The 27,607-nt window shown below is 43.9% G+C and overlaps 2 protein-coding genes across 7 annotated transcripts; both read left to right on the top strand.

The window, feature by feature from the left end:
- The first annotated feature begins 543 nt into the window (after positions 1 to 543).
- On the top strand, positions 544 to 4,603 carry LOC120029109 (centrosomal protein of 295 kDa-like). Of its 5 annotated transcripts, none has more exons than XM_038974415.1 (12): positions 544 to 952; positions 1,058 to 1,258; positions 1,434 to 1,558; positions 1,647 to 1,737; positions 2,008 to 2,121; positions 2,205 to 2,345; positions 2,548 to 2,731; positions 2,984 to 3,133; positions 3,302 to 3,556; positions 3,685 to 3,783; positions 3,955 to 4,170; positions 4,418 to 4,603. In XM_038974415.1, the coding sequence occupies exons 1-12, from the start codon at positions 854 to 856 to the stop codon at positions 4,477 to 4,479; spliced, it is 1,737 nt and encodes a 578-aa protein (XP_038830343.1). In that variant the 5' UTR covers positions 544 to 853; the 3' UTR covers positions 4,480 to 4,603. The 5 variants fall into 5 exon arrangements, with proteins under 5 accessions (XP_038830343.1, XP_038830346.1, XP_038830345.1 ...); XM_038974418.1 differs by having other exon boundaries at positions 2,548 to 2,710; XM_038974417.1 differs by having other exon boundaries at positions 2,211 to 2,345.
- Positions 4,604 to 9,343: 4,740 nt separating this feature from the next.
- Positions 9,344 to 13,057, top strand: LOC120029110 (centrosomal protein of 295 kDa-like). 2 transcript variants are annotated; one of them, XM_038974420.1, is made up of 10 exons: positions 9,344 to 9,600; positions 9,716 to 10,044; positions 10,177 to 10,371; positions 10,609 to 11,170; positions 11,330 to 11,467; positions 11,587 to 11,659; positions 11,796 to 12,131; positions 12,282 to 12,363; positions 12,488 to 12,587; positions 12,733 to 13,057. In XM_038974420.1, exons 4-10 carry the CDS (start codon positions 10,928 to 10,930, stop codon positions 12,772 to 12,774), a joined length of 1,014 nt encoding a protein of 337 aa, XP_038830348.1. In that variant the 5' UTR covers positions 9,344 to 9,600; positions 9,716 to 10,044; positions 10,177 to 10,371; positions 10,609 to 10,927; the 3' UTR covers positions 12,775 to 13,057. The 2 variants fall into 2 exon arrangements, with proteins under 2 accessions (XP_038830348.1, XP_038830349.1); XM_038974421.1 differs by lacking the exons at positions 12,488 to 12,587; positions 12,733 to 13,057 and having other exon boundaries at positions 12,253 to 12,365.
- Positions 13,058 to 27,607: the final 14,550 nt, after the last annotated feature.

Consider the following 27,607-nt stretch of genomic DNA (forward strand, 5'->3'; position numbering starts at 1 on the left):
TTAGCTAGGACTGTCTGGAATTGGAGGGGAAAACTGAAAACTAGCTGTTATTGGCAGATTGGGTTGGAACTCTCTTTCTTATTGGTCTATTAAATAGTTACCTTCTGTGAGTTCACCAGGCAGGCCAAAACTCCATCCCATCAAAACAGGCTGACATTTCTTTCCAAAGACTTGTACTAAAAGGGCGTTATCATAATTTCCCCAATTTCACAGTATTATTCCAACCTCATAAAGTGGAAATATATATAAAACACAAGAAAATCAAGTTGACTGCACTGGTCCTTTCATCAGCAATGCAGCAACAGATAAATTATATGTTGCAAGCATTTCTAAGGCTGTGTTTAGACAGGCAGCCCAATTCTGATTTATTTCACTAATTGGTCTTTCGAATAAAAAGATCAGCTCTGAAAAACACCCAATTAAGGAAACATTTCAGAATTGGGCTGCCTGTCTAAACGCAGCCATAGTCGCCCAGTTTGTGGTCATGGTGGAACGCATCCAATCACATGATTTAGCGGGCAGTTTAAAATACAGGAAGTGACGTCTGACGACGACCTAACGCTTTTACGCGTTGGCTAATAAACAACACTTTCGAAGATGATTTTGCAACGCATTTGAACGTTAGCTAATTCAAATTAGCAGAGTGTTTTATTTATTTGTTCAGCTAACGCATCATAAAGATTTAAAACAATGTAGAATGCGAAAACGGGTATATTTGTTCTGCTATGTAGTTTCTGGTGCTAGCTAGCTTAGCACAACAACTGGATGGCCTTTGTTTTCATGGGTGTTTTTCAGCCAGTGCTGACCAGCGAACTAATCTTTTCGCCTGTCAACATCCCTGGATTTTCTAAAGATGAAGAGAAAGGTGTCTCGATTACGGTTAAGTCCAAATGAAGAAGCGCAACTCATTCGAGAGGAACACGAAAGGAGAAGGAAGCTGCGAATAGAACAGGTATACCGTAGCTAACGGCTAGCAAACTAGCTAGAAAACACTCACTGTCAGTATGCCAATGCATACACTGCCAAGTGCGGATCATTAGCTACCACTCTTTCACAGGTGCGGGAACAGGAGCGGTATATCGCCCTGCAAATCCGCACGGAGGTTCGGCAGCGACTGGAGCGCGAGCTGCAGAACCTGGCGCAGGAGTTGAAGGAGGAGTGGGAGCGACAGCAGAGGGAGAAACAGGAGACCCTGCAAAAGTTATATCAGGACAATCTCCGAGTTTTGGGAGAGGGACATAGAAATGCCAAAGAAAATGTAAAATCTCTCAACCCATGTCTTAGCTATGTGTGATCCATTGCAGACTGCCAGTGTAATGTTACTGGGTTTTGTTGGAATGTTTAGGGTCATGGGTCTTGCCCCAGATCACAAAATAACTGTCTTTACTTCACTATACAACGGGTTGATCAAGGCACACTTCATGTTTCCCCAGAAGCCTGACTGTGAGGCAATTGCACAGAAAAATGAGGAGAATAACGTTTGGGCAGATGAGCGCTATCGAGATGCCATCAAAGAGCTCAAATCACAGAGACAGAAAGAAAAGGAGGAACAAAATCGGTGAGCCTATCCACTGGATTTTATTTGGCCAAACAAACATGGTATTTTTACTTTGTTTTATATTAATTAGTTTTTCTTCTCCCCAAAGTTTTGAGGCTAGGAAGAAGGCCATACAAGTGGAGAAGGAGAGGGCAGCAAAAGTGGCCAACCTCCCATCCCTTCCACCCAACCCAATTGAGGTACAATTCATGTTTAGGATTCGGGCACATTGTGACCTGTGGTCCTACCATTAAAAAGTTGTACTATGAGCCTGTAGTTTTGCGATGGGAAGTTCATAATCAGATGCAGCATGAAACAATGGAATACAGAACCCACATAACATTCTAAAAGCACACATTTAAAAGTATTCCATTGTAGTACGAGCTAACAACAGTCTGAATAGAGCTTATCAAAACAATACCAGAAAAGATATTCTAAAATGTTTGTGCATTTCATTTGACTATTAACAGAATATTGAGTCAAGGAAGCTACCTGGAGTGAAGAAATCGGACGTGGATGCCTTCTCTGTGACCCACTATCACATGCCAGAGACTGCAGTGGACAGGGAAGTCGACACAGCACAGGTAATCTACTCTTTCAAAGCTAAAAAATATGCAATGGCCCAGTGTGATATTTCTAATGTAACCGGTGTGTTTTGTTCCATGAGCCAAAGGCATGGGAGGTGGCAGAGGAGGAGGTGCGGCGCCTGCAGGAGCTAGGACAGGAGGCGCAGAGGGAGAGACAGGAGCAGCTGGAGAAAGCTCGTCTTAGGGGCAACCACGCACTGAGGAGGGAACGGCTCACACAGGTACATACTTCTACACAATCACACTCAACTTGTTGAAGACTATTCAAGTGATAACATGACAGAAAAGTTAATGTACAACTTTCTGCATTACGAGGATAAATCTGTCCTGAGCTGTTAAAGGAATGCCTGAAATCCTTTCAATGCATATTGTATGCGTCAAGGCCAAGACAACAGCAATACTTATGTTTTTCTGCTGTGTCAGGACCGAGAGCGTCTCCTGGTGGAGCTGGAACACATGCATCAGACAGACCTGTTGAGGCGCAGGCAGGTGATGACTCAGATGCCTGCCCAGATCTTCCCGCCGCTCTACGAGAGACAGGAGATGAGGGAGGACTGGCAGAGGGACATGGAGTTCACGTTTGAAGATATGTACACTGGAGAGAGGAGTAAGGAGGGGAGGTGGGGGGTCCAAATCAGGATCTACCAGACCCGAGTGCTCTACTCTGGCCATGAGTATAAAATTTGTTGGTATTGCCCTGGTGCATAGATAAGTTGTTTTACTTTATTGAAATGGAGAGATTTACCCTATCCTAGACAGTCGTGTGGACACATCGTTAGGACACCTAATTACCATTAGTACGTTGGCATGGAGTTTCTCTATTCGTCTAATTAAACATGTACTGCTCTCTTGCCTGCAGGAGTGAAAGGTGACCTGGTGCTGCAGCTGGTCCCAGAGCCTCTCGCAGCTGTGTCCACTGGCAGCCAGGATGAAGACCTAGACCTGACCCTGGAGGAGGCCATTCCTGACCTTACACCCTTGGCTGGGGCAGAGGAACAACAGGATGAAGGTGATAAGATGGATGACATTCTGATGTTGGACTCTGGCTTTGATTAATGTTTGAATTACTGACTATCAGAGGATGACCATAGTGTTGTCAAAAAAGGTTATGCAAACTGTAATAAATGGAGTTGGATCATGTGCACAAAATAAACAACTATTTTGCCTTTAATGGTAGAACCATCCAGGCCTCTAGGTGGTGCTCCCAGACAGGCCTTGAAGAAACTATTGACCAGCGTCAGGTCACAGAGACACCAGTGGGGCTACCGGAGGCTGGTTGACCCCACGTCTGACTGCCAAACTATTCAGACAGCAGAGTGCGACACGACCTCAGGTGGTACGACCATTGAGTCAGGCTCTCTGGCCAGCAAAAAGCGGGGCCGACCGTTGACCACTAGTCCCAGACTCCCTGACCCCTCTCAGCCAGCCCAAGGTCAGTGAGCCCTTAGTAGACCGTCTGTATTTGCTACCAAAAGTTGAAGAGTCAGGAGAAGCATTGATTGAGAAAATAGCGTCCCAGTGTTTGTTTGATTTTCCACTTCATGTATTTTATCTGTTCAGCTATAGAGACAACAGAGGAGTACATAGTAGCTGGTAACCTGCTCCATCCTGATAAACAAGCCATCAAGATCCACACATTTGAAACCGAGAGGAAGAGAAGTATGTGTGTATTTGTATCTATGTATTCATGCATGTCTATAACATGTCTGTGTAATATTTCTGTCTTGAGGGGGATGTATAATAAAACAAGTGAATGTATTTACCTTTCTGGGAAAGTGTCTCTAAAGCTGAAAGCTCATAGTTTGACCTGTTGGTGCCTCTGTTTTCCAGGAGGAGGAGCTGGAGAGGCAGGAGCAGATAGCCCTGCTACAGGATTTAGGGGAGAAGAACAGCAGGCTGGAGCTGCTGTTACTACAGGAGGCCCAGGAAGAGAGAGAGCAGCTACAGACGGCCATGACCCAAGACACTGCTGCTGCATCTGGAACACCGAAAACACCAGCCCAGGACGTCTATCGCATGTGCACAGCAGATATCGTAGGGTGGCAGGTAGCCTTGCGGTTAGTGTTGGGCCAGTAACCAAAGGGTCGCTGGTTAGAATACCCGAGCAGACAAGGTGAAAAATCTGTCTGTGCCCTTGAACAAGGCACTGAATGCTAATTTGCTGTGGCTGACCTTGTATAACAAAACATCTCACCGCACCTATCTATTGTATGTAACAATACAATTAACATCTTCTGTTATGGTTGTTTTTGGGAATAACCCCCCCATATTTTTCTATGTTTCCATCTCTTAGCCTTCATAAGCAGTCAGTGGAAGAGACTCGCAGGCGTCTGGAAGAGTACCAACACACGCTAAGAAACCGCTATTCTGGTATAACTACGTCAACATGTCTCCCTCCTGGTACCACAGCCTGTCCTCTACCACACTTTAAAGGAGGAATCATTCCCCCGGTAGTGCCACTAGAACTCCCCTCTGGCTCTGCCCTTCTCCCCTGTCTCCCTGTAGCACTTAGTACCCACTCTAGAGCTCACACCCCTCTGGACCTCCCCACACGGGAGCCCTCAATCTTGGCTCAAACTCTCTTCCTTCCTGGCGCAACAGTCTGCTCGCATATCAACTCCAGGGCCTCACCAGTGCAGCTAGAACCCACCGCTAAAAGCCTGAGAGACCAAAGAGCAGGTGTTTCTGCTTGGCTGGCGGACAATGTGTTTAGTATTGTCACAGAGGACCTCCCTGAGAGGCTACCTGCCCCCTCTACCTCGTTGGACCCCCAGTCCTACAGACCACATCCTGTTTCCCTCCACTCTACTCCACACATCCCACTCCCATCAAAAACGGACTCCATCCCAGCCATCAGCCCAACCCTTTCAGAAGAGTCAGCTACTCTCCCTGGGGAGGCCCCGGTGAAGCCTGAGCCTGTCCTGCGGGCCTCAGCCAGGTCTGGGGAAGAGGTGGAGAGGCAGAGGCAGGAGATACGCGAGGCCCAGAGGGAGCAGGAGGAAGAACGGAGATGGCTGGAGGAAGAGCAGAGGAGGAGACAGAGGGAGGCATTACAGGCACTGCTCACTGCTGATGAGACACAGGTGAGGAAACAAACAATACCTGAAGGGTTTTACCTGCTGTTACTAAGACAGGGCCACTATTGGTTTAAAGTGATTCAAAAAATAAGAGTAACACTAACATATAAAATAAATAGGTAGCCCAAACATGTAAATTATTTCAATGAAATTGCGTGGATATACTCTTGTCTACTGACTCTAAAGTAGTTTACCAGACTTCTGTGTCTGCCGGTCTCTCTCTGTGTCGGTGTGTGTGTGGCTCCCCAAGCCTGGTCCAGAGATCGCTGATGGTTTGGGGTCAAAGGTCCTGGGGTCAGAGCGTGTCCATCTGATGGCAGCTCTGCTCAGGGCCATCGAGAAGTCCAATGGGAAAACATCATCTGTAGAAGTTAATCTGAGCCAAGACAACACACTCAATGTCCAGAGTTCACACCCAGACAGACCCGCCCCTCACCAACTTCCCCACCACCACCCCCGAGCAGCCAAACCCCCGGTGGCCCGCGCCAGGCTGGCCGTCATGGAGATGACAGAGCAGCATGAGCTCAGTGCCATCCAGGAGGTGGAGACGCCAGCTAACGCCAGCCTGATCACAGGTCGGTCAGCCAGCCAGCCAGCCACACACTCAGGGGGCACCATACACTACACCAAACGTGGCAGTAGTCAGCTCTGGTAACCACTTGTATACATTCTTCATAAACAAGGGTGTATCTCTAACCAGCTATTCTGTGCTGTGTCCACAGGTCCAGAAGGGAGTGTGAGGCTGTCTCGTATTGAAAGGGCATTCCCAGAAGAACAGGACCACTCGGCCCACTCTGAGAGAGGTCACTCCAGCACCTCTGTGTTCAGTGTAGGGGAACACACAGCTGGGAGTGAGACATTAACCGGGTCTGGTAGATCCAGCAAGCTATCCTGGAGAGAGAGATTACGGCTGGAGGCTGGTGCCTCTCCTGAACCTGGTAAGGAAAGGAGGAAATGGATGAAGGGGAATAGGGAGTTATCTTATGCCAGGGTGGTTACCACAGGAGTATATGACAGGGATCCTTTCACTTAGATTTAGACTGATGGTCATGGGTTCCTCTGACATTTTCATTCACTCTAATCCAACTATTATTTTTCCTGGATCCCACCCCAGTCTGCACAGAACAGTCTCATCACTCCTCTGAGTTTGGGAGAGGTGTCCCTGGAAAATCTCCTGAGGCAAGTTTAACCCATGATTTATGTCTGAGGGTTTTTACTGGTTATATTTGGCTCCCTCGGAGGTCCACCATATTGTGGATAAATTGAGGAGTTATCAAATCTGAGGGTTTGTGGTCTGTCCTACAATGCCCATGATATCGCTTGATAATAAGTTTGTTGTATTTGTGTCTTGTGTTCGTGTCTGGATTTCTGTTTCCTTTCTGAGCGATGATGTAAATCAATATTGTCCTGAAGTATATTTGAAATATATTTCATGATGGTTTCTACACTTGAACTGAGCTCTCTGTCTCTCTGTGTGTGTGTGTGTGTGTGCGCGCGTGTTTCTGTATTTTCTTTCTGAGCCATGATGTAAATCAAATATTCCCGAACTATATGTGAAAACATATTTCATGAGGGTTTCTACACTTGAACTGAGCTCTTTCCACAGTATTATTTACAGTGCATTTGGAAAGTATTCAAACTCCTTGACTTTTCCACATTTTGTTACGTTTGTTAGGTTCTAGTTATCAGCGTAAGAACTCGACGGACACTATGAAAACTTAAACCAAGTTTATTCTTCCCAAAGGATCGAACAGCTGAATCGACAAAAACATGTTTACAATAGTGGTGGTATATATATACCACTTTGAGTCTCCTCCTCGCTAAACATTGTATATTTATTGCTAGGCAGGAAACTAAGTGAAACTGCAAACTTGTCCTTCTCCCTTAACCTGACCCCCTTCATCACTAATCCACGACTCTCTCTCCTCTTATCAATGCCTGCCACATGATCGTTTTCCCTACACTCAGTACATTCCAAGCTTAATTGCACACACCATATACTTTCCTCCTACCATTAACTTCTGGTGTAGACCCTCTAAAGCATAGCACTCAATATTTCAATAGAATACCTGATAGAACCCAGAATCCATCACGTTACAGCCTTATTCTAAAATTGATTACATAGATTTTTCCCCCTCATCAATCTACATACAATACCTCAGAATGACAAAGCAAAAACAGGTTTTTAGACATTTTAGCAAATTTATAAATAAACTGATAGCACATTTACTTAAGTACTCAGTACTTTGTTGAAGAACCTTTGGCAGCAATTAGACTCAAGTCTTCTTGGGTATGACTCTACAAGCTCGGCACACCTGTATTTGGGGAGTTTCTCCCATTCCTCTCTGCAGATTCTCTCAAGATTCTCTCAAGCTCTGTCAGTTGGGATGGGGAGCGTTGCTGCACAGCTATTTTCAGGTATCTCCAGAGATGTTCAATCGGGTTGGGCTCTGGCTGAGCCGCTCAAGGACATTCAGAGACTTGTCCCGAAGCCACGCCTGTGTTGTCTTTGCTGTGTGCTTAGAGTCGTTGTCCTGTTGGAAGGTGAACCTTCCCAGCCTGCTCTGGAGCAGGTTTTCATCAAGGATCTCTATACTTTTCTCTGTTCATCTTTCCCTCGATCCTGACTAGTCTCCCAGTCCCTGCCACTGAAAACATCCCCACAGCATGATGCTGCCACCCCCATGCTTCAATGTAGGGATGGTGCCAAGTTTCCTCTAGGCGTGATGCTTGGCATTCAGGCCAAAGAGTTCAATCTTGGTTTCATCAGACTAGAGAATCTTGTTTCTCATGGTCTGAGAGTCTTTAGGTGCCTTTTGGCAAACTCCAAGCGGGCTGTCATGTGCCTTTTTTACTGAGGAGTGGTTTCTGTCCAGCCACTCTACCATAAAGGCCTGATTGTTGGAGTATTGCAGAGATGTTTGTCCTTCTGGAAGGTTCTCCCATCTCCACAGAGGAGCTCTGTCAGTGACCATCGGGTTATTGGTCACCTTCCTGACCAAGGCTCTTCTCCCCCGATTGCTCAGTTTGGCCGGATGGCCAGCTCTTGGAAGAGTCTTGGTGGTTCCAAACTTCTTCCATTTAAGAATGATGGAGGCCACTGTGTTCTTGGGGAGCTTCAATCCTGCAGAAATGTTTTGGAACCCTTCCCCAGATCTGTGCCTGGACAGAATCCTGTCTCGGAGCTCTACTGACAATTCCTTTGACCTCATGTCTTGGTTTTTGCTCGGACATGCACTGTCAACTGTGGAACCTTGTATAGATAAGTGTGTGTGCCTTTCCAAATCATGTCCATTCAATTGAATTTACCACAGGTGGACTCTAATGAAGTTGTAGAAACATCAAGGATGTAAATAAGGTATTTCTAGTCTATATTCTAAAAACCTGTTTTCGCTTTGTCATTATGGGGTGTTGTGTATAGATTGAGGAAAAACATGTATTTAATCCATTTTAGAATAAGGCTGTAACGTAACAAAATGTGGGAAAAGTAAAGTGGTCTGAACACTTTCTGAATGCACTGTATATACACTCGCTATGTTATCAAACCTTGTCTAACCCTGGTGTTTTCCCCTGTGTTGTGTCCCTGTCAACTGTTTTGTCCAGTTGGAGAGCCTGTCCTTCCAGTCAGCTGGTAGACCCTCAGAACCAGACTACCTGTCCTCCACCACCATCTCTTCTGGCAGCTTCGCCACCACTGACCCTGAACACACCTCCACCAAAATAGGTGTGTGTGACTTGTTTGTAAGCCTAATCAATTATCTATCCAGGCCAGTCATGTCAGAAATTCTATGTGATAAATGATAGTTGCATTTAAAATGGAGAAATCTAATTGTCTGTTTTATTTTCCCCCCCTATAAGACTCTTCCCTGCTCTTGGCTGGGTTTGGAAGAGGGAAAAAATCATCGGTCAATGGCTCCTCTTCGCGAAGACACAGTTTCTGTAGGGACGTATCTGGTCCTGGGTCTCCCATCTCAGACTCACTCCTACACGGCAGCAGTATTCAGCGCATCATAGACAAATACACCAGGGAGTTCAACCTCTCTCTCAGTTCAACCTCTCTCTCAGTTCTGTGTGTACCCATCTGGGAACCAGATGGGTACACACACAATTTGAATCTTTCTTTTTGATTGCAGTATCCTACCCTTGGGAATTTCCAAACAGCAGCCTCTTACAATTCCCCTTCCTCTCTAATTATTTTTCCTCCTCCCACCCACGTTCCTCTGCAGTGATAGAGGGGTCAGTGTTTGAGGAGCCCAGCTTCTCTGTGTCCCAGCAGCAGCAGAAGCCCTGGTCAAAGCAACTGCAGGAGAATGAGGGACCAGACAGGTCACCTGTGTGGGGGGCCGACCCACACACTCTCCCCTTGGACACCGAGTCAGGAGCTCAGAGGCACGACCAAGTGGGTTCATCCACACCCTCACACTCCATTCAATGGCAATATGGGTTCAGAGTAAATACTCAAATTTTGTTGTTTTAGTATCAACATTGACTATATCTTTTTTTATCTTATTCAGGAATGGGACAGCACTGTCAACCGGATCATAGATCGCCTCTCAGACAAGTCCTCCTCATTGGCTCTGGACCAGGGGCAGGACTCCACTATCAGCCCAATGATTCGCCAGCTCTCAGGTCAATCAACCTCACTGGACCAAGGGTGGGATTCGACTTTGAGCAGAATGATTGGTGGACCCTCCAATCAGTCAACCTCTGAAACAGCTGATTGGTAGGATGCGACTGGACCAGTCATCCCAGTGGCTGGATGAAGGCCAGGATGAGAGCTGGATTATGGGGCCTCTGGTTGGAGAGCTGGATGAGTCTGCTTCCCAATGGAGTGGGAGCTCAGGTAACAGTCAATGAATATGGTTGGAATATTACTGTCTGCTTAGGGTGTGTTGGTTTGTGTTATTGCATGTCTTATTTCAGTGTGCAAGAGCACATTTCTTGCTAATGCTGTACTGAACCCCCCCTACATTAGGAGCTGATGGGTCAAACTTCCTAGGCTGGGTGGATTTGAGAGGCTCGGGCCAGACAGGAGTGTCATCTGACCGAGAGGGAGCCCCTAAAGCCCATTCACTGAGCAGCTCCTTTCTCCCTGGACTGGAACCTCTGCCACACTACCAGTGCCTGCAGCGCTCTGGCACCAGCTCCCAGGAAGTAGACAGGACTGGGGGTAAGTCTATTCGAGATGTTTTCTAATGATGAATCAGGATTTCCTGATAAAAAAAAAAAAAAAACGATGTAAAAAAAACAACATATATATATATATTATTTTTTATTTTTTTGTAAAAAATAAATAAATCTGGCCTCATCCTCTGTTTCTCATCCTCATTTGTTGTGATGGTATGGCTGAGGTACTAGGTTCAGACTGTTAATCATATTTTACTATGTTCTGTCTCTGTGGATCTAGCCTCTGACTCCTTCCACCCCCTCCTGGCTGAAGTAACACACAACGAGACAGCTGAACCCTCCATGACCTTTCACCTTCCAGAAGAGGAAGTGGAGGGGCCATGTTCCCACGAAGAAGAAAGTGACCATGAAGCACCTGCAGGGGACCTTAATCTCTGCATGCTCAGAGGAGTTTGTGGACAACACTTGGTCTGTCACCTCTGACCCCTCTCCTGAGTGCCTGAGAGGAGGGGAGGAACCACCTCAGCCATCACCTACCCTGCACGACTCCTTGTACCAGCTGACCACGTCCCAGTGCCTCCCTCATAACTCTGCTCTGGATGTATCCCCAGGGGCAGCAGTGGGGGGTCTGGCAGCATGTTCCCTCTCAGGCACCTCTCTGTGAAGATGTCCCCACTTTGGACAAGCCACTTGAAGGCGGGGATACTGATATGGAGAGCACACCAGCACCTCAGACAGTTGACCAAGGAGGTGCTATTATTAAGGACCTGGGTGCAGGAGAGCCGGATGTCCAGCTATGTTCAGAGTCAAAGATCAGCCCTCCCATCTGGGAGAGAATAATGGTATGTCATTACATATAATTCACTATTCAAATGTTTCAGACTATTGGTCCAGTGAAGGGGTTGTTTAACGGATGTCACTCGAGGCGGGCTTTGAGAAGGTGTCTTTGATGCTAATAGTTGATCTTTGTGATTTGATGTCTTTCTCCTCTTCTCTCTTAGGTGGGCAGTGTGAAGGGGATAATGAACGATTCCATACTGACCCTGGTGAGCCTGACAGACACCACATTAAAGGACAATGGACTCGCTGAGGAAGGAGAGATGGATGAGGTATCAGACCAAGAAGGTATTGTGGAAAAGGTAATTGCCCAATGACCAGAGGAGTCTGTGAAGACTGAGCAACTGAATCTCGGCTGTAACTTCCTCCTCTGCATGCATTTTGTTGGGTAGTCTCTGACCTTGGTGTGATTGTTTTCTAGGAATCAGAGTGGACAGTGTTGCTAGAGGAGGACGCCAGCCTACAGGAGGAAGAGACAACCCCCTCTCATGCAGGTGAGAACCAGAAGACCTGAAACTTCTGACTCTTCTCTTTCCTTCTGAGTCCTTTCTTGGTCTGTACAAGATCCTGAAGTGCTTTAAGTACAGACGTAAATCCTTGTTTATACTTTTTTTCTCTTTCCATGGCAAGTAATGCTGCTGGAGTTCCAGTCATGTCCCAGCGTGAATCTACAGGAGGCCTTCCAGGAGAAACGCAGAGCCCTGATCCAGAGGTCTGCCCACAGGGTGGAGGAGATTCAGGCCAAGACGGCTGAAGCCAAAGCAAACACCAGGGCCCAGTCTGAAACCACTGAGACCAGGGCCAACACAACCACCAGGGCCCAGTCTGACCCAACCACTGTTCAGCCATCCACTACTAAACCCAGGAGAGAGGGGAGGAGTGCAGAGTCAACCCATGCAGGAGTGGATGCCAAGCAGAAAAAGCAACAGCCAAAGCTCCAAACTCCCTTGCCCCCTCCCATGCTAGGTATAAATAGATGTGTCTAATATTGTGTTAACAACCAACACATGGCAACTCTTGGGGAAGGAATGTGGGGTTAGTGATGGGTCAAACACTTGGTCTTAGGCGTTGTACTGTTACTGAACAGAGTCCTCTCTTTGTCCTCGGTGAGTGAAGCCAAGCTGAAGAAGGTTGGGGAGGTGAGGATCAGCACTCCTGAGATGATGTGTGTGGCTGACATGCGCCAGAGAACAGAGAGGTGATAAGTTCTTTCTATTCTGCTGGAACAAGACCCAACCACACATCACATTAACATGATATCCTACTCTGGTACCTAAAATGTTTTTTCAGTGCCACCCGTTTCTCTCATGGTCTCCCTGCAGGTTGTACAGCCGACTAGATGAGGTGAAGCTTCGGAAGGAGGTCAGGAGCAGACAGGAGGCATATGCCAAAAACAGGGAGAAGGCCAAAGAGTTTCACACGGTAACATTTAAAATACCCCAATTTTTTAAAGGAATTTAACATGATGCATTACTGTATATTGAATTAATTGAAAGTTGAAGTGGATTGATATACATCAACATTAGTCAGTTTGAATTGATATGAATTCTGTTTTCTCTCGTTACAGAAAACCTTACAGAAGCTACGGGCCAAGCAGTCTCCGCAATGATACTGAATATCAGTTTTATCTGTTGTCATGTGTGTTCTGTTTGCACTTATTTTGTACTTCCATGTGTTTTTGTACAGTTTAATCAGTAATGTAAAATATATTTTTAAAGTGTGTATATAATCTGCGTTCAGTCTATTCATCACAATTTACTACTGTGTTCACACAACAAAAGCAGCTAGTGCACTATTGCACCTTGAATACTGTAGGTACACACATTGCATTATGAGAATGTTATGTTGCCTGTATTTTTATAGCCAATAAAGTTGTTTGTTGCAATCTTGAACTGAAAAGATTGGAAAACGTCTAAACTTGTCACACGAAATAAAGGCCTCCCACCATTTTAAAAGGTGATACACTGGGGCATATTCATTACAAAACTTATCAAACGGAAGGAAACGGGAAGGGACCTACCCTAATTTGTTCAATAGAAACTCCTTTCGCTGTTTGCTTCCGTAATGAATACGCCCCAGCTCATTATATCGTGGTATTGTTGAATACTTATTGGCTTGAAGGGCATTCTTGAGCGTGCATTATTTCCCTATAACACACAGTATATTTGCACGGTAGAATTCAATGGATATAGTTCCGTCTTACATGTTCTATGTTTGAGCTGCTTTTGAAAGCAAAAGTCTAATTGAAAACCATTATTGGCATTGTTGAATTCGCTTTTCATAATGGCAAGCTAGTACTAAACAAAACTAGGACGTCTGTTTGGTTACTATGGCAACTACTGTTCCTATCTAGTGAACTTTCTAGCTACTTCTAGCGGTATAAAAAGGATAATCAACTCGGGACTATGCGTTCTCTGGAAAATAATGCAACTCTGTGGAAGGTCACTCCGCTAGCACGTCGTGGAACATATACTGTACCTTCCACGTCATTCATTATTTTCCAAAGAACGCATAGCCCCTCGTTGATTACCCATTGTTTAACAATAGATTGGAGTATACAGTATTTCTAAAACCATGTGTAGGTTACCACTTAATCTGTATCCATACCCATTGGATGCAGTGATCACAATATAGTAGCTATATCTAGGAGAACCAAGGTTCCAAAAGCTGGGCCTAAAATAGTGTACGAAAGTTTTTGTGTAACTCTTATGTAGATGATGTAAAAAATAGGTCCAACATTTTTTGGTCTGATGTGTTTTAATAAGGAGCATCCAGATGCTGCACTTGATGCATTTATGAAATTGCTTCTTCCAAGTATTGATAAACATGCACCTGTTAAGAAACTGACTGTTTGAATTGGTAAGGTTCCATGGATTGATGAGGAATTGAAAAACTGTATGGTTGAAAGAGATTGGGCAAAAGGAGTGGCTAATAAGTCTAGCGGCACAAATTGAGAAATTATGTGACTTAACTTAAAGAAACTGTATTATGAAGCCAAGATCAATGATATAAAGAATGATGGGGGAAAAAAACATTTTGGCTTACTTTAAATGAAACTGGGCAGAAAGACAAATTCAACTCCATCTTTAAGCTAATCAGATCTTATTCATCACAACCATTTGATGTTGGCAATTATTTTAATGATTACTTATTTGGCAAAGTGGGAAGACTTAGGCAGGAAATGCCAACAACGAACAGTGAGTCATTGTATTCATGCATAAAAAAACAAATTATGAAAGAAAAGCATTAAATACAATTTTGTAAAGTTAGTGTGGGACAGGTGGAAACATTATTGTTATTGATCAATAATGACAAACCTGGCATTGACAACTTAAATGGAAGGCTACTGAGGATGGTAGCTGACTCTATGACCACTGCTATCTGTCATATCTTTAATCTTAGTCTAGAGGTAGGTGTTTGTCCTCAGGCCTGGAGGGAAGCCAAAGTAAATCCGCTACCCAAGAGTGGTAAAGCAGCCTTTACTGGTTCTAACAGCAGACCTATCAGCTTGCTACCAGCTCTGAGCAACTTTTGGAAAAAATTGTGTTTGCAAATACAATGCTATTTCTCCGTTAAACCTCTACAGTATCGGTGTGTGGTTAAGCTAACGTAGGCTAATCTGATTAGCATGAGGTTGTAAGTAACATGAACATTTCCCAGGACATAGATATATCTGATATTGGCAGAAAGCTTAAATTGATGTTAATCTAACTGCACTGTCCAATTTACAGTAGTTATTACAGTGAAAGAATACCATGCTATTGTTTGAGGAGAGTGCACAATTAGGAACTTGAAAATGTATTAATAAATCAATTAGGCACATTTGGGCAGTCTTGATACAACATTTTGAACAGATATGCAATGGTTCATTGGATCAGTCGAAAACGTTGCACATACACATACACCATCTAGTGGCCAACATCTAAATTGCGCCTGGGCTGGAATAAGACATTATGGCCTTTCTCTTGCATTTCAAAGATGATGGTACAAATTTTTTTTTTCCCTTTGTATTATCTTTTACCAGATCTAATGTGTTATATTCTCCTACATTTAATTCACATTTCCACAAACTTCAAAGTGTTTCCTTTCAAATGGTATCAGGTCCTGAGCTACAGGCAGTTAGATTTGGGTATGTCATTTTAGGCGAAAATTTAAAAAAGGTGCGGATCCTTAAGAGGTTTTAACAAATTGACAACAGCCTTTCAGCATGCTTAAAGGAAGGGGCACTCAACATGTACTGTACTGACACAAATTACTGATGATTGGTTGAAAGAAATTGATAATAAGAATATTGTGGGAGTTGTACTGTTAGATTTCAGTGCATTGATGTTATTAACCATAACCTGTTGTTGAGAGAACTTAGGTTTAATGGCTTTTCAATCTCAGCTCTGAATCCACGATATGGCAATCTAAAATAACTCAAAGGGTTTTCTTTAATGGAAAATTCTCTAATGCCAAACCTGTATGGTGTGGTGTACCGCAGGGCAGTTCTCTAGGCCCTCTACTTTTTTCTATTTTTACCAATGACATGCCACTGGAATTTAACAAAGCCTGTGTGTCTATGTATGCTGATGATTCAACCATATACGTGTCAGCATTCACAGTTAATGAAGTCCCTGAAACCCTTAACAAGGAGTTGCAGTCCATTTTGGAATGGGTGGCCAGTAATAAACTGGTCATGAACATCTTTAAAACTAAGAGCATTGTATTTGGTACCAATCTTTCCCTAAGCTATAGACCTCAGCTGAATTTGGTAATGAATGGTGTGGCTGTTGTACAAGTTGAGGAGACTAAATTACTTGGCATTAGCTTAGATTGTAAACTGTCATGGTTAAAACAAATAGATTCAATAGTTATAAAGATAGGGAGAGGTTTGTCTGTAATAAAGAGATGTTATGCTTTTTTGACACCACACTCAGCAAAGCAAGTCCTGCAGGCGCTAGTTTTGTCTTATATTGATTATTGTCCAGCCATGTGGTCAAGTGCTGCCAAGAAAGACCTACGGTGCATTCGGAAAGTATTCAGACCCCTTCCCTTTTTCCACATGTTGTTACATTACAGCCTTATTCTCATCAATCTACACATAATACCACATAATGACAAAGTGAAAACAGGTTTTAGAAATTTTTGCATGTTTATAAAAAATAAATAAAATACATACCTAATTTAGATAAGTATTCAGACCCTTTGCTATGGGACTTGAAATTGAGCTCAGGTGCATCCTGTTTCCATTGATCATCCTTGATGTTTTTACAACTTGGAGTCCACCTGTGGTAAATGTAATTGATTGGACATGATTTGTAAACTCACACACCTGTCTATATAAGCTCCCACAGTTGACAGTGCATGTCAGAGCAAAAACCAAGCCATGAGGTCAAAGGAATTGTCCATAGAGCTTCGAGACAGGATTGTGTCGAGGCACAGATCTGGGGAAGGGTATGAAAACATTTCTGCAGCATTGAAGGTCCCAAAGAACACAGTGACCTCCATCATTCTGAAATGGAAGAAGTTTGGAACCACCAAGACTCTTCCAAGAGCTGGCCGCCCGGCCAAACTGAGCAATCGGGGGAGAAGAGCCTTGGTCAGGGAGGTGACCAATAACCCAATGGTCACTGACAGAGCTACAGAGTTCCTCTGTGGAGATGGGAGAACCTTCCAGAAGGGCAAACATCTCTGCAGCACTCCACCAAACAGGCCTTTATGGTAGAGTGGCTGTACGGAAGCCACTCCTCAGTAAAAGGCACATGAGAGCCCGCTTGGAGTTTGCCAAAAGGCACCTAAAAGACTCAGAAACAAAGATTGAACTATTTGGCCTGAATGCCAAGCATCATGTCTGGAGGAAATCTGGCATCATTCCTACGGTGAAGCATGGTGGTGGCAGCATCATGCTGTGGGGATGTCTTTCAGCGGCAGGGACTGGGAGACTAGTCAAGATCTAGGGCAAAGATGAACAGAGCAAAGTACAGAGAGATCATTGATGAAAACCTGCTCCAGAGCGCTCAGGACCTCAGACAGCTGTCAAAGGTTCACCTTCCAACAGGACAACGACCCTAAGCACACAGCCAAGACAATGCAAGAGTGGCTTCGGGACAAGTCTCTGAGTAAAGGGTCTGAATACTTACGTAAATGAGAGATTTCAGTTTTTTATATGTAATAAATTTGCAAACATTTCTAAAAACCTGTTTTTGCTTTGTCATTATTGGTTATTGTGTATAGATTGATGAGAGAAAAAAACAATTTAATCCATTGTAGAATGAGGCTGTAACGTAACAAAATGTGGTAAAGGTCAAGGGGTTTGAATACTTTCCGAATGCACTGTAGTTAAGCTGCAGCGGATCCAGAACAGAGCGGCACGTCTTGCTCCTTATTGTAATCAGAGGGCTAATATAAATACTATGCATGCCAGTCTCTCTTGGTTATGTGTTGAAAATTCCTAATTGTTTGCATAGTCAACTTACGCACAGCTCTGACACACACTTACCCCACCAGACATGCCACCAGGGGTCTTTTCATAGTCCCCAAATTCAAGAAAGCGTAGAGTATTATATAGAGCCATTATTGCATGGAACTCCCTTACATCTCAAATTGCTAAAATATACAGTCTCTCGTTCGTTCGTTCGTTCGTTCGTTCGTTCGTTCGTTCGTACAGGCTACATGTTATTCTATTCCTGTGTCTCTCTCAGGCAGAGAGGAGTCGTGTGGCCAAGCAGCTGCAGGAGAAAGACCTCCTTCTGGAAGTATCCAGGCAGAACTTCAGGGGGCACTATCAGCTAAAGTTAAATTGCAGATGGAGCTGTGGGTGCTAAAGCTAATACTCATAGGAATTAATCATCTCTATGAATGAGGAATGAATAGGATCTCAATGATAATGCTAGCCACACACATCCACCACATCCTCTCTTTCTGCTCCACACGGAGACTCTGAAGGTTGACCATGCCCGACTACTGCAGAGTTCCGCAGTTGCCCAAGAGACAGTTGTCACTCAGCGGGAGCTGTTGGATTGTACCATTGAGAGGTTGCGAGGGGATCTGAACTCGTATGTAAAGGAAGGGGAGATTGTGAGGACAGACAGGGACAGTGCAAAGACTGAGGTGCAGCTGCCATGTCTCTTAGAAAATACATAGCCTAAGAGTATAAGGTTGTTAAAACATAACTGTGCTTTGCATTCTCTCTTTTTATAGTGTCTGTGGATGTCCTTAAATGTTACAGTATGTCCTTATCTCGCTGTCTTTGGGTCACAGATGTGCATTGTGGTCACCAAGCTAGAGGGTGAGAGGAGTGCTCTGGAAACGCAACTCGCTAAAGTCAAGGTACTGTACTGCCAAAGATCTCTGATGGGCCTCCGCATTATGAAAAGGGTCTCCGCAGTATGAAAAGGGCCTCAGCATTAACAGTGAAAACACTTTGTGTCTGAATCTGACCATAGCTTCCTTAACTGTCCTCTGTCCACTTTTCATCCTGTGTTATTGACAGTTGGAGGCAGGCAGTCTGAGCTCCACCTTGCAGAAGCAGGAGGAAGAGAACAGGAGGCTCATGGGAAAGCTGGCTGCCATGGAGCACCAGCAGGTGAGCGATCCATTCAGTATCTACAGACTGGGGTCACATCACTTTAAATCTGTCCATCCATAGTGAATGTGTGTTTGTATGTAACATACTTTCTCTATTATTTTCTTTAATTTCCCCTCACCTCTCATCTCATGGTGTCCTCTTTACCCAAATTGCTCAGCAGCAGGTGGAGTAGATGCTGAAGGAGCTGACGGACAGTAAGAACAACCTGGCCTATGAGAAAGGGAAGCTACAGGTAAGGACTTTACACATAAAACCAGTGATGGAAAAAGTGCCCAATTGTCATACTTGAGTAAAAGTAAAGATACCTTAAAACCTCTTGTTAATAGGGGGCGCTGTTTTCACTTTGGGGAAAAATCGTGCCCAAATTAAACGGCCTCGTACTCTGTTCTAGATCATACGATATGCATATTATTATTACTATTGGATAGAAAACACTCTGAAGTTTCTAAAACTGTTTGAATTATATCTGTGAGTAAAACAGAACTCATTTGGCAGCAAACTTCCAAACAGGAAGTGAAAATTCTGAAAATGGGTGTCTGTGTAAGGCCTTGCCTATTCAATTGCCTTATATTTATGGATCTGTATGCACTTCATACGCCTTCCACTAGATGTCAACAGGCAGTAGAATGTTGAATGGGGTGTCTAGCTTGATGTGAGACCGAATGAGAGCTTTTGGAGTGACAGGTCCGCCATATTGGCAGTATTTTGCTGCGCACCAGAGAGCACCATATTATTTTCTGCAATGCGTTAGGTAGACACGACGAAATGCTCCGTCTTGGACGTTATTGGATACATATGAGAAAAACATCATAAAGATGGATTTTCAACTGAGTTTGACCAGTTTATTCGACGTTTATTATGACTTTTGGAATTTTTCGTTCCATGCGCCAAGAGTTCATGGACATGTGCGCTCCACCATGCTAGCCAAAGTTGCTAATTCGACAGAAGAAATGGACATTCTAAAACAAAACAACGATTTATTGTGGAACTAGGACTCCTTGCACTGCATTCTGATGGAAGATCATCAAAGGTAAGAGAATATTTATGATGTTATTTCATATTTTTGTGAAATATGTTGGCTCCAACATGGCGGAGAATGGCTGGGCGCTGTCTCAGATTATTGCATGCTGTGCTTTGTACTAAAGTTATTTTTTAAAATCTAACACAGCGGTTGCATTAAGAACAAGTGTATCTTTCATTTGCTGTACAACATGTATTTTTCAGCAAAGTTTATGATGAGTTTTTTGGTTAGATTACGTTGTTGTCTAAAATGTCTCCGGACATTTTGGTGTTATTTGTGACGATGGCTGCGTTGTAAAACCAGGATTTGTAGCTATAAATATGCACATTTTCGAACAAAACATAAATGTATTGTATAACATGATGTTATAAGACTGTCATCTGATGAAGTTGTTCAAAGGTTAGTGATTAATTTTATCTCTATTTGTGGGTTTTGTGAAAGCTATGTTTTCGGTGAAAAAATGGCGTTGTGTGTTTGGCTATTGTGGTGAGCTAACATAAATATATATTGTGTTTTCGCTGTAAAACACTTAAAAAATCGGAAATATTGGCTGGATTCACAAGATGTTTATCTTTCATTTGCTGTACAACATGTATTTTTCATAAAAGTTTTATGATGAGTATTTATGTATTTCACGTTGCTCTCTGTAATTATTCTGGCTGTTTTGGTGCTATTTGTGACGATGGCTGCAATGTAAAACTATGATTTATACCTATAAATATGCACATTTTTGAACAGAACATAAATGTATTGTATAACATGATGTTATAAGACTGTCATCTGATGAAGTTGTTCAAAGGTTAGTGATTCATTTTATCTCTATTTGTGGGTTTTGTGAAAGCTATGTTTGCGGTGAAAAAATGGCGTTGTGTGTTTGGCTATTGTGGTGAGCTAACATAAATATATATTGTGTTTTCGCTGTAAAACATTTTAAAATCGGAAATGTTGGCTGGATTCACAAGATGTTTATCTTTCATTTGCTGTATTGGACTTGTGATTTCATGAAATTATATTATATGATATCCCTGTGGCGCTAGGCTAGGCTATGCTAGTCAGCTTTTTTGATGAGGATGATCCCGGATCCGGGAGGGGGGGGTCCGGTTAATAGAAAATGACTCAAGTAAAAGTGAAAGTCACCCCGTAAAATACTACTTGAGTAAAAGTCTAAAAGTATTTGGTTTTAAATATACTTAAGTATGAATAGTAAATGTAATTGCTAAAATATACATTCGTATCAAAAATAAAAGTATAAATAATTTCAAATTCCTTATATTAAGCAAACCAGACAGTATGAATTTCTTGTTTCTTTAATTTACGGAGAGCCAGGGGCACACTCCAACACTCGGATATAATTTACAAACGAAGCATGTGTGCTTAGTGAGTCTGCCAGATCAGAGGCAGTTGTAACGGCAGTCCTCCTCCTCTTCATCTGAAGAGGAGGAGTATTGAGGGAACCAAGGCGCAGCGTAGTGAAATGACATATTTTATTAACGAAAACACGAACTTGATTAAACTAACAAAAACAACAAACGGTGTAGACAGACCTAGACGACGTACTTACATAAAACAAGAAAACGCACGAATAGGAACATAGGCTACACAAACCGAACAAACCGTAAACAGTCCCGCGTGGTGTACAAACACAGACACGGAAGACAATCACCCACAACGAACACTGTGACAACGCCTACCTAAATATGACTCTTAATTAGAGGAACGCCAAACACCTGCCTCTAATTAAGAGCCATACCAGGCTACCCAAAACCAACACAGAAACAGAAAACATAGAATGCCCACCCAACCTCACGTCCTGACCAACTAACACACATACCAAACTAACATAAATAGGTCAGGAACGTGACAGCAGTAGGGATGACCAGGGATGTTTTCTTGATAATTGCGTGAATAGGACCATTTTCCTTTTTTGCTAATCATTCAAAATGTGTCAGGGAAAATACACTGCTCAAAAAAATAAAGGGAACACTAAAATAACACATCCTAGATCTGAATGAATGAAATATTCTTATTAAATACTTTTTTCTTTACATAGTTGAATGTGCTGACAACAAGAATTATCAATGGAAATCAAATTTATCAACCCATGGAGGTCTGGATTTGGAGTCACACTCAAAATTAAAGTGAAAAACCACACTACAGGCTGATCCAACTTTGATGTAATGTCCTTAAAACAAGTCAAAATGAGGCTCAGTAGTGTGTGTGGCCTCCACGTGCCTGTATAACCTCCCTACAACGCCTGGGCATGCTCCTGATGAGGTGGCGGATGGTCTCCTGAGGGATCTCCTCCCAGACCTGTACTAAAGCATCCGCCAACTCCTGGACCGTCTGTGGTGCAACGTGGCGTTGGTGGATGGAGCGAGACATGATGTCCCAGATGTGCTCAATTGGATTCAGGTCTGGGGAACGGGCGGGCCAGTCCATAGCATCAATGCCTTCCTCTTGCAGGAACTGCTGACACACTCCAGCCACATGAGGTCTAGCATTGTCTTGCATTAGGAGGAACCCAGGGCCAACCGCACCAGCATATGGTCTCACAAGGGGTCTGAGGATCTCATCTCGGTACCTAATGGCAGTCAGGCTACCTCTGGCGAGCACATGGAGGGCTGTGCGGCCCCCCAAAGAAATGCCACCCGACACCATGACTGACCCACCGCCAAACCGGTCATGCTGGAGGATGTTGCAGGCAGCAGAACGTTCTCCACGGCGTCTCCAGACTCTGTCACATGTGCTCAGTGTGAACCTGCTTTCATCTGTGAAGAGCACAGGGCGCCAGTGGCGAATTTGCCAATCTTGGTGTTCTCTGGCAAATGCCAAACGTCCTGCACGGTGTTGGGCTGTAAGCACAACCCCCACCTGTGGACGTCGGGCCCTCATACCACCCTCATGGAGTCTGTTTCTGACCGTTTGAGCAGACACATGCATATTTGTGGCCTGCTGGAGGTCATTTTGCAGGGCTCTGGCAGTGCTCCTCCTGCTCCTCCTTGCACAAAGGCGGAGGTAGCGGTCCTGCTGCTGGGTTGTTGCCCTCCTACGGCCTCCTCCACGTCTCCTGATGTACTGGCCTGTCTCCTGGTAGCGCCTCCATGCTCTGGACACTACGCTGACAGACACAGCAAACCTTCTTGCCACAGCTCGCATTGATGTGCCATCCTGGATGAGCTGCACTACCTGAGCCACTTGTGTGGGTTGTAGACTCCGTCTCATGCTACCACTAGAGTGAAAGCACCGCCAGCATTCAAAAGTGACCAAAACATCAGCCAGGAAGCATAGGAACTGAGAAGTGGTCTGTGGTCACCACCTGCAGAACCACTCCTTTATTGGGGGTGTCTTGCTAATTGCCTATAATTTCCACCTGTTGTCTATTCCATTTGCACAACAGCATGTGAAATTTATTGTCAATCAGTGTTGCTTCAGAGTTACATTGTGTTGTTTAAGTGTTCCCTTTATTTTTTTGAGCAGTGTATATGGAGTGAAGGTAAAGTAGTCAAAAATATAAATTAGTAAAGTACAGATACCCCCCCAAATGACTTAAGTAGTACTTTATTGGTATTTTTACTTAAGTAATTTATACCACTGACTAAAACACCACGACCACACCTGTTGATATGTGTGTGTTGATGTATCCTCATGTTGAAGTGTATTTCCTCCTAATGCTCTTCCTCTTCACCAGACCAGGGTAGATCAACTCCAGGAGGAGCTGCAAGCTTTAAGGGACACCCATGTAGGAAGTGTCCAACAACGCACATTGAGCTCTGTGTTAGAGGACAAGTACACACAGGTACACACACTCATGGTAGTAATGTGGTCATGTAGTAATGTGTTCATATGTCAAAAACAAGTTAACTCCCTAACATACACCTGTCTACTCTCCTACAGGTCAGCTCTGAAATTAGCACCCTAAAGACAACCTGTCATAAATTGGAAGCTCAGGCAGGCCCAGGCTGCAGTCCAGGTGAAGGAGGGGGAGGTGGTGCCGGCGGTGTCAGCCAGAGACGAGACTCTGAGGGACAGCCAGACCCTGAGGGGACAACTGGACAAACTGCAGGAGCAGCATGGGGACAAGGTCAAAGGGCTAGTAAAATGGTTACCCAACCTGGGTCCTGGAGAGCTACTGGGTGTACGCATGCTTTTGTTCCAGCCCAGCACTAACTCACCTGATTCTGCTCTTTGTGTTTGTCCTGTAGCTGTGTGAGCTGGAGGGCTGGCTAGATGTGTCTCGTCAGGGTGGGGGCAGTGTGGCTCAGACCCTGGAGAATGTTTTGGCCTCCCACTCCCGTCTGCAACACAACACTGAGTCTGTACAGAAGGAGGTGGGGCGACAAAAGCAGGAGCTAGCCTCACTCAGAAGAGATGGGTAGGTGTGTGTCTGTCTGTTGTGTATGTATATATGGGTGTATGTTTGAACAACCAATGTATTTGTCAGACTGCAGGGTCAGAGAGCGATGCAGAGGCTACAGGCAGAGGTGGAGAAGCTCCAAGAAAAACTAAATGATAACTACATCCATTAATGAGTCATCAACACACATATACCCACAAACAGTTCTTACCTTTTAATAGTCATAGTAGTTTACAAAGATACATTTGATTCTCTAGCTGGAACCCTTGCATAAGGCCCTGGATGTGGCAAGGCTGGACAACAAGAAACTAGCCCAGAGTTTGGAGCAGGTTGTGTTGGCCAACAGCACTCTGCAGGCCAACCTAGACCGAGCCAGAGACCAACCCCAGAACACCATCACACAGAGGTAACTAACTAGGACTAATGTGGATAGTGGGGGTTTATTTTAGTGTGGTTTAATTATGTGAAAGCGTACATGGTTACTTAGCATGAATGTGACATTCATGTCTAAATTTTGCATGTCTATCAAAGAGACAGAGCTGGCTGAGGCCAGAACAGAGAATGGTCGATGGTCAGAGCATCTGGAATCTATGAAGCTTCAGATAAGGAAAGAGAGGGACTCTGTGAAGAGGTTGTCACAGAGAGAAATCTCAGAGGTACTGCACTCTCTCTCACACTCCATCATCAGTCATGAACATGAACATGAAATATCATCCGGCCTCGTTCCTCATCACTCTTTAATTCTGTCTTTCCCTTCTGTTTATGTGTCTCTCTCTTTCTCTTCAGTTGAGAAAAACGCTTGAGGATTTGTCATCTAGGTCAGCTGACCTCTCCAGGGCCAATCGGGAGCTGCGGGAGAAGATGTCTGAGTTGGAGAAAGTGGTGTCCAATCAGAAAGCCCGTCTTCTCAGAGATCAGAAGACACAGCTCAAACAACACCTGGATAACAGAGCCACTCTGGGCAACTCTCAGAAAATAGAAGTATCTACAGCACTATCTAATATATCAAATCAAAGTGTGTTGGTGGCGTACACCGTTTAGCAGATGTTATAGCGGATGCAGTGAAATGCTTATGTTACTAGCTCCTAACAATGAAGTAAAATGTCAAACACAAATAGTCAACAACAAAAAAGTGAGTGCACACAGTTCATCATGCAAATGCAACAGAAAGGTGCTTTCCTCTCGTATCCCTTTATCAACCCTCACTTATAATGCCATGAGTCTGCAGTCCTCTCAGCTTTTAATGCATTCTTTGTTTGGTGTTTCAGTGGTACTTCTTTACCACAGTTCTCCCAAAGTGACTCCATTAAACTCAATGAAAGATAGACTCTAGAGTGCTAGGAAGTGCTAAAATCACTGAGTGACTAGTATGTCTTAACTGCCTGTGAAATTCAGAGAATTGTCCAATCCGTAGGAGTAGGAATTACAGCTATTCATTAACTTATCAAATATTTAAGTCCTCACACCCTCTGAGAAAGCCTCTTAGATCTAAAAGCACTATCGGGTAAATGTTTGGTTCTCTAGAGGGGGTTTAAAGACCTGAGAATTTTCTCGGTTGCAGGCACAGACTATTCACATTTTTCAGGGAAGGAGATTTCTAATAAAAAGGAGGTATTGAGTAAATTTTCTGTACAAAAATCTCTTTGTAATGGCGATTTAAAGTGCTCCACCAAAGTTAACAAAGACGTGCAGAACTGTAGCTGGAAAAACATCATCAAGGCTGGAACCATCCAATTTTATATTTTTGAAATATGGTCACGACTTTGCCCTGAGCATTTTTATAAGCACACACCTTATTGAAACCTCTTGGTGGGAATGTTAAGCACAGTTATGTGATCCAAATAACTTTGTCAGACACTTTATGAAAATTGCCTGAGGTGTTTGTCTCAATGGGGTTATTCTGTGTCTTGTCAAAGAGAGTGGTGTTGTCTTACAGACAGTTACCCAGCGGCTATGGGGATGTGTATCTGAACAGGGGATGAGAGCGGTTCCGGACGTAGACACATAAGTTCTCTATTTTATTCTTGTCATGTTCCAGTCTCTGTGTGATAGCAGGCCTCCAGAACCACCAGAGTGGGAGAGATGGAGATCCACCATGCAATGCTGGGAGACCAAGAGCGAGCTGGCTTGCATCGCAAGTGGATACAAACCTGGTGGGACATATGCGCTAACACACTGACACATACAACAAGATGTGCATACGTACACACAACTAACACACACACACACACACACACACACAACTACTGGACCAAGGCACATGGAGAAACCAGCCCCTCACAGTGATCCCATTTATTTATTTAAAACATTGAACACCAAGAAATATGAGCGAGCACGAGCAGCCACATATATGAGATAGCAGTCACATATATGAGATAGCAGCCACATATATGAGATAGCAGCCACATATATGACATGGCAGCTGAATGCTGAGAACTGTGTGTGATGTCATCCTTTTATCTCAGTCTTAACTGTAAAGCTGGTTTTGAACATGCTGTTTTCAGAAAAAGAACTGTACAATTATAACTTATACATAGATTGTTCTTATTTTTTAGATTCTTTATACAAAATTATAATATATTTTTTATATCACTGTACAAATGTTTTTTCTTTTTTTCTCTGACTTGACTGGAGTCACAGTTTTGTATGTACAGCATGTAGATGATTTGTTATGACCGTGGAATATCAGTCATATTGATCCTTCCTTTGAAAGCTTCTTGGCTATGCAGACCAGGCCAGGGGCATTCATCAAAGTTCATCAGAGAGAGTATGTGCTGTATCAAGGAAGGCCCCGGAGTTAACATAATCCAATAGGAAGGCCCCGGAGTTAACATAATCCAATAGGAAGGGCTCCGAGTCCATAATGTCAAATCGAAATGACTCTCAGTTGATGTTGTCCAATAGGATAGATGATGTTGTTCAACAGGACCATGCTTCCATCTTAGAAACACAGTCTTCTTGCTAAAGAATCCATACTCTAGGGTATGACAGTGAGACATGGGGTTGTGAGGAGTTTGGAGTATCCGGTGGATCGTGAAGCATAGTTCACCATGATTTACACTAAGGTAGGAGTGGAGGGGTTAAGGGTTTAGACAGACTAATCCATGATGTTCCATCACTATTCTTTGGCACTTTGGCCACTGGACATACACTTAGCTACAAATCCTGAGCAAAAGGTCACTATGGATTCCACTCTCATTAAAAAAGGGACCTTCAAAACCGTACAAACACACACATACTCACAGTAACACCATTCCAATGATGTCCACAAGGCCAAGACCAGACAAGAAACAACAGTCAAGACGAACAAGGACTCCACAGTGGAGACCACTTCTTTGTTCAGCCACTTGAGGGCAGCATGGCAGCACGGTGTCCACTATTTACCTCATAGAAAAGACTCACAAAAACATTGGCAGGCAACACTGATCCCAGTGAGTGCAGTCCATACTGGCCATTGTCATTCAGGCAGTACAATCCCCATTCCCAATCCCTTCTAC

The sequence above is a fragment of the Salvelinus namaycush genome, chromosome 34 (assembly GCF_016432855.1).
Source record: "Salvelinus namaycush isolate Seneca chromosome 34, SaNama_1.0, whole genome shotgun sequence".
Classification (NCBI taxonomy): Eukaryota; Metazoa; Chordata; class Actinopteri; order Salmoniformes; family Salmonidae; genus Salvelinus; species Salvelinus namaycush.

What these genes read in the sequence shown, in the direction of transcription:
- LOC120029109 (XM_038974415.1), top strand. Translation starts at nt 854, where the DNA reads ATGAAGAGAAAGGTGTCTCGATTACGGTTAAGTCCAAATGAAGAAGCG. An exon ending in AGAGGAACAACAGGATGAAG is followed by an intron (nt 3,134 to 3,301) that starts GTGATAAGATGG and finishes CTTTAATGGTAG; the next exon opens with AACCATCCAGGCCTCTAGGT. An exon ending in CCCCTCTCAGCCAGCCCAAG is followed by an intron (nt 3,557 to 3,684) that starts GTCAGTGAGCCC and finishes TTATCTGTTCAG; the next exon opens with CTATAGAGACAACAGAGGAG.
- LOC120029110 (XM_038974420.1), top strand. Translation starts at nt 10,928, where the DNA reads ATGTATCCCCAGGGGCAGCAGTGGGGGGTCTGGCAGCATGTTCCCTCT. An exon ending in CCATCTGGGAGAGAATAATG is followed by an intron (nt 11,171 to 11,329) that starts GTATGTCATTAC and finishes CTTCTCTCTTAG; the next exon opens with GTGGGCAGTGTGAAGGGGAT. An exon ending in AGGCCAAAGAGTTTCACACG is followed by an intron (nt 12,588 to 12,732) that starts GTAACATTTAAA and finishes CTCTCGTTACAG; the next exon opens with AAAACCTTACAGAAGCTACG.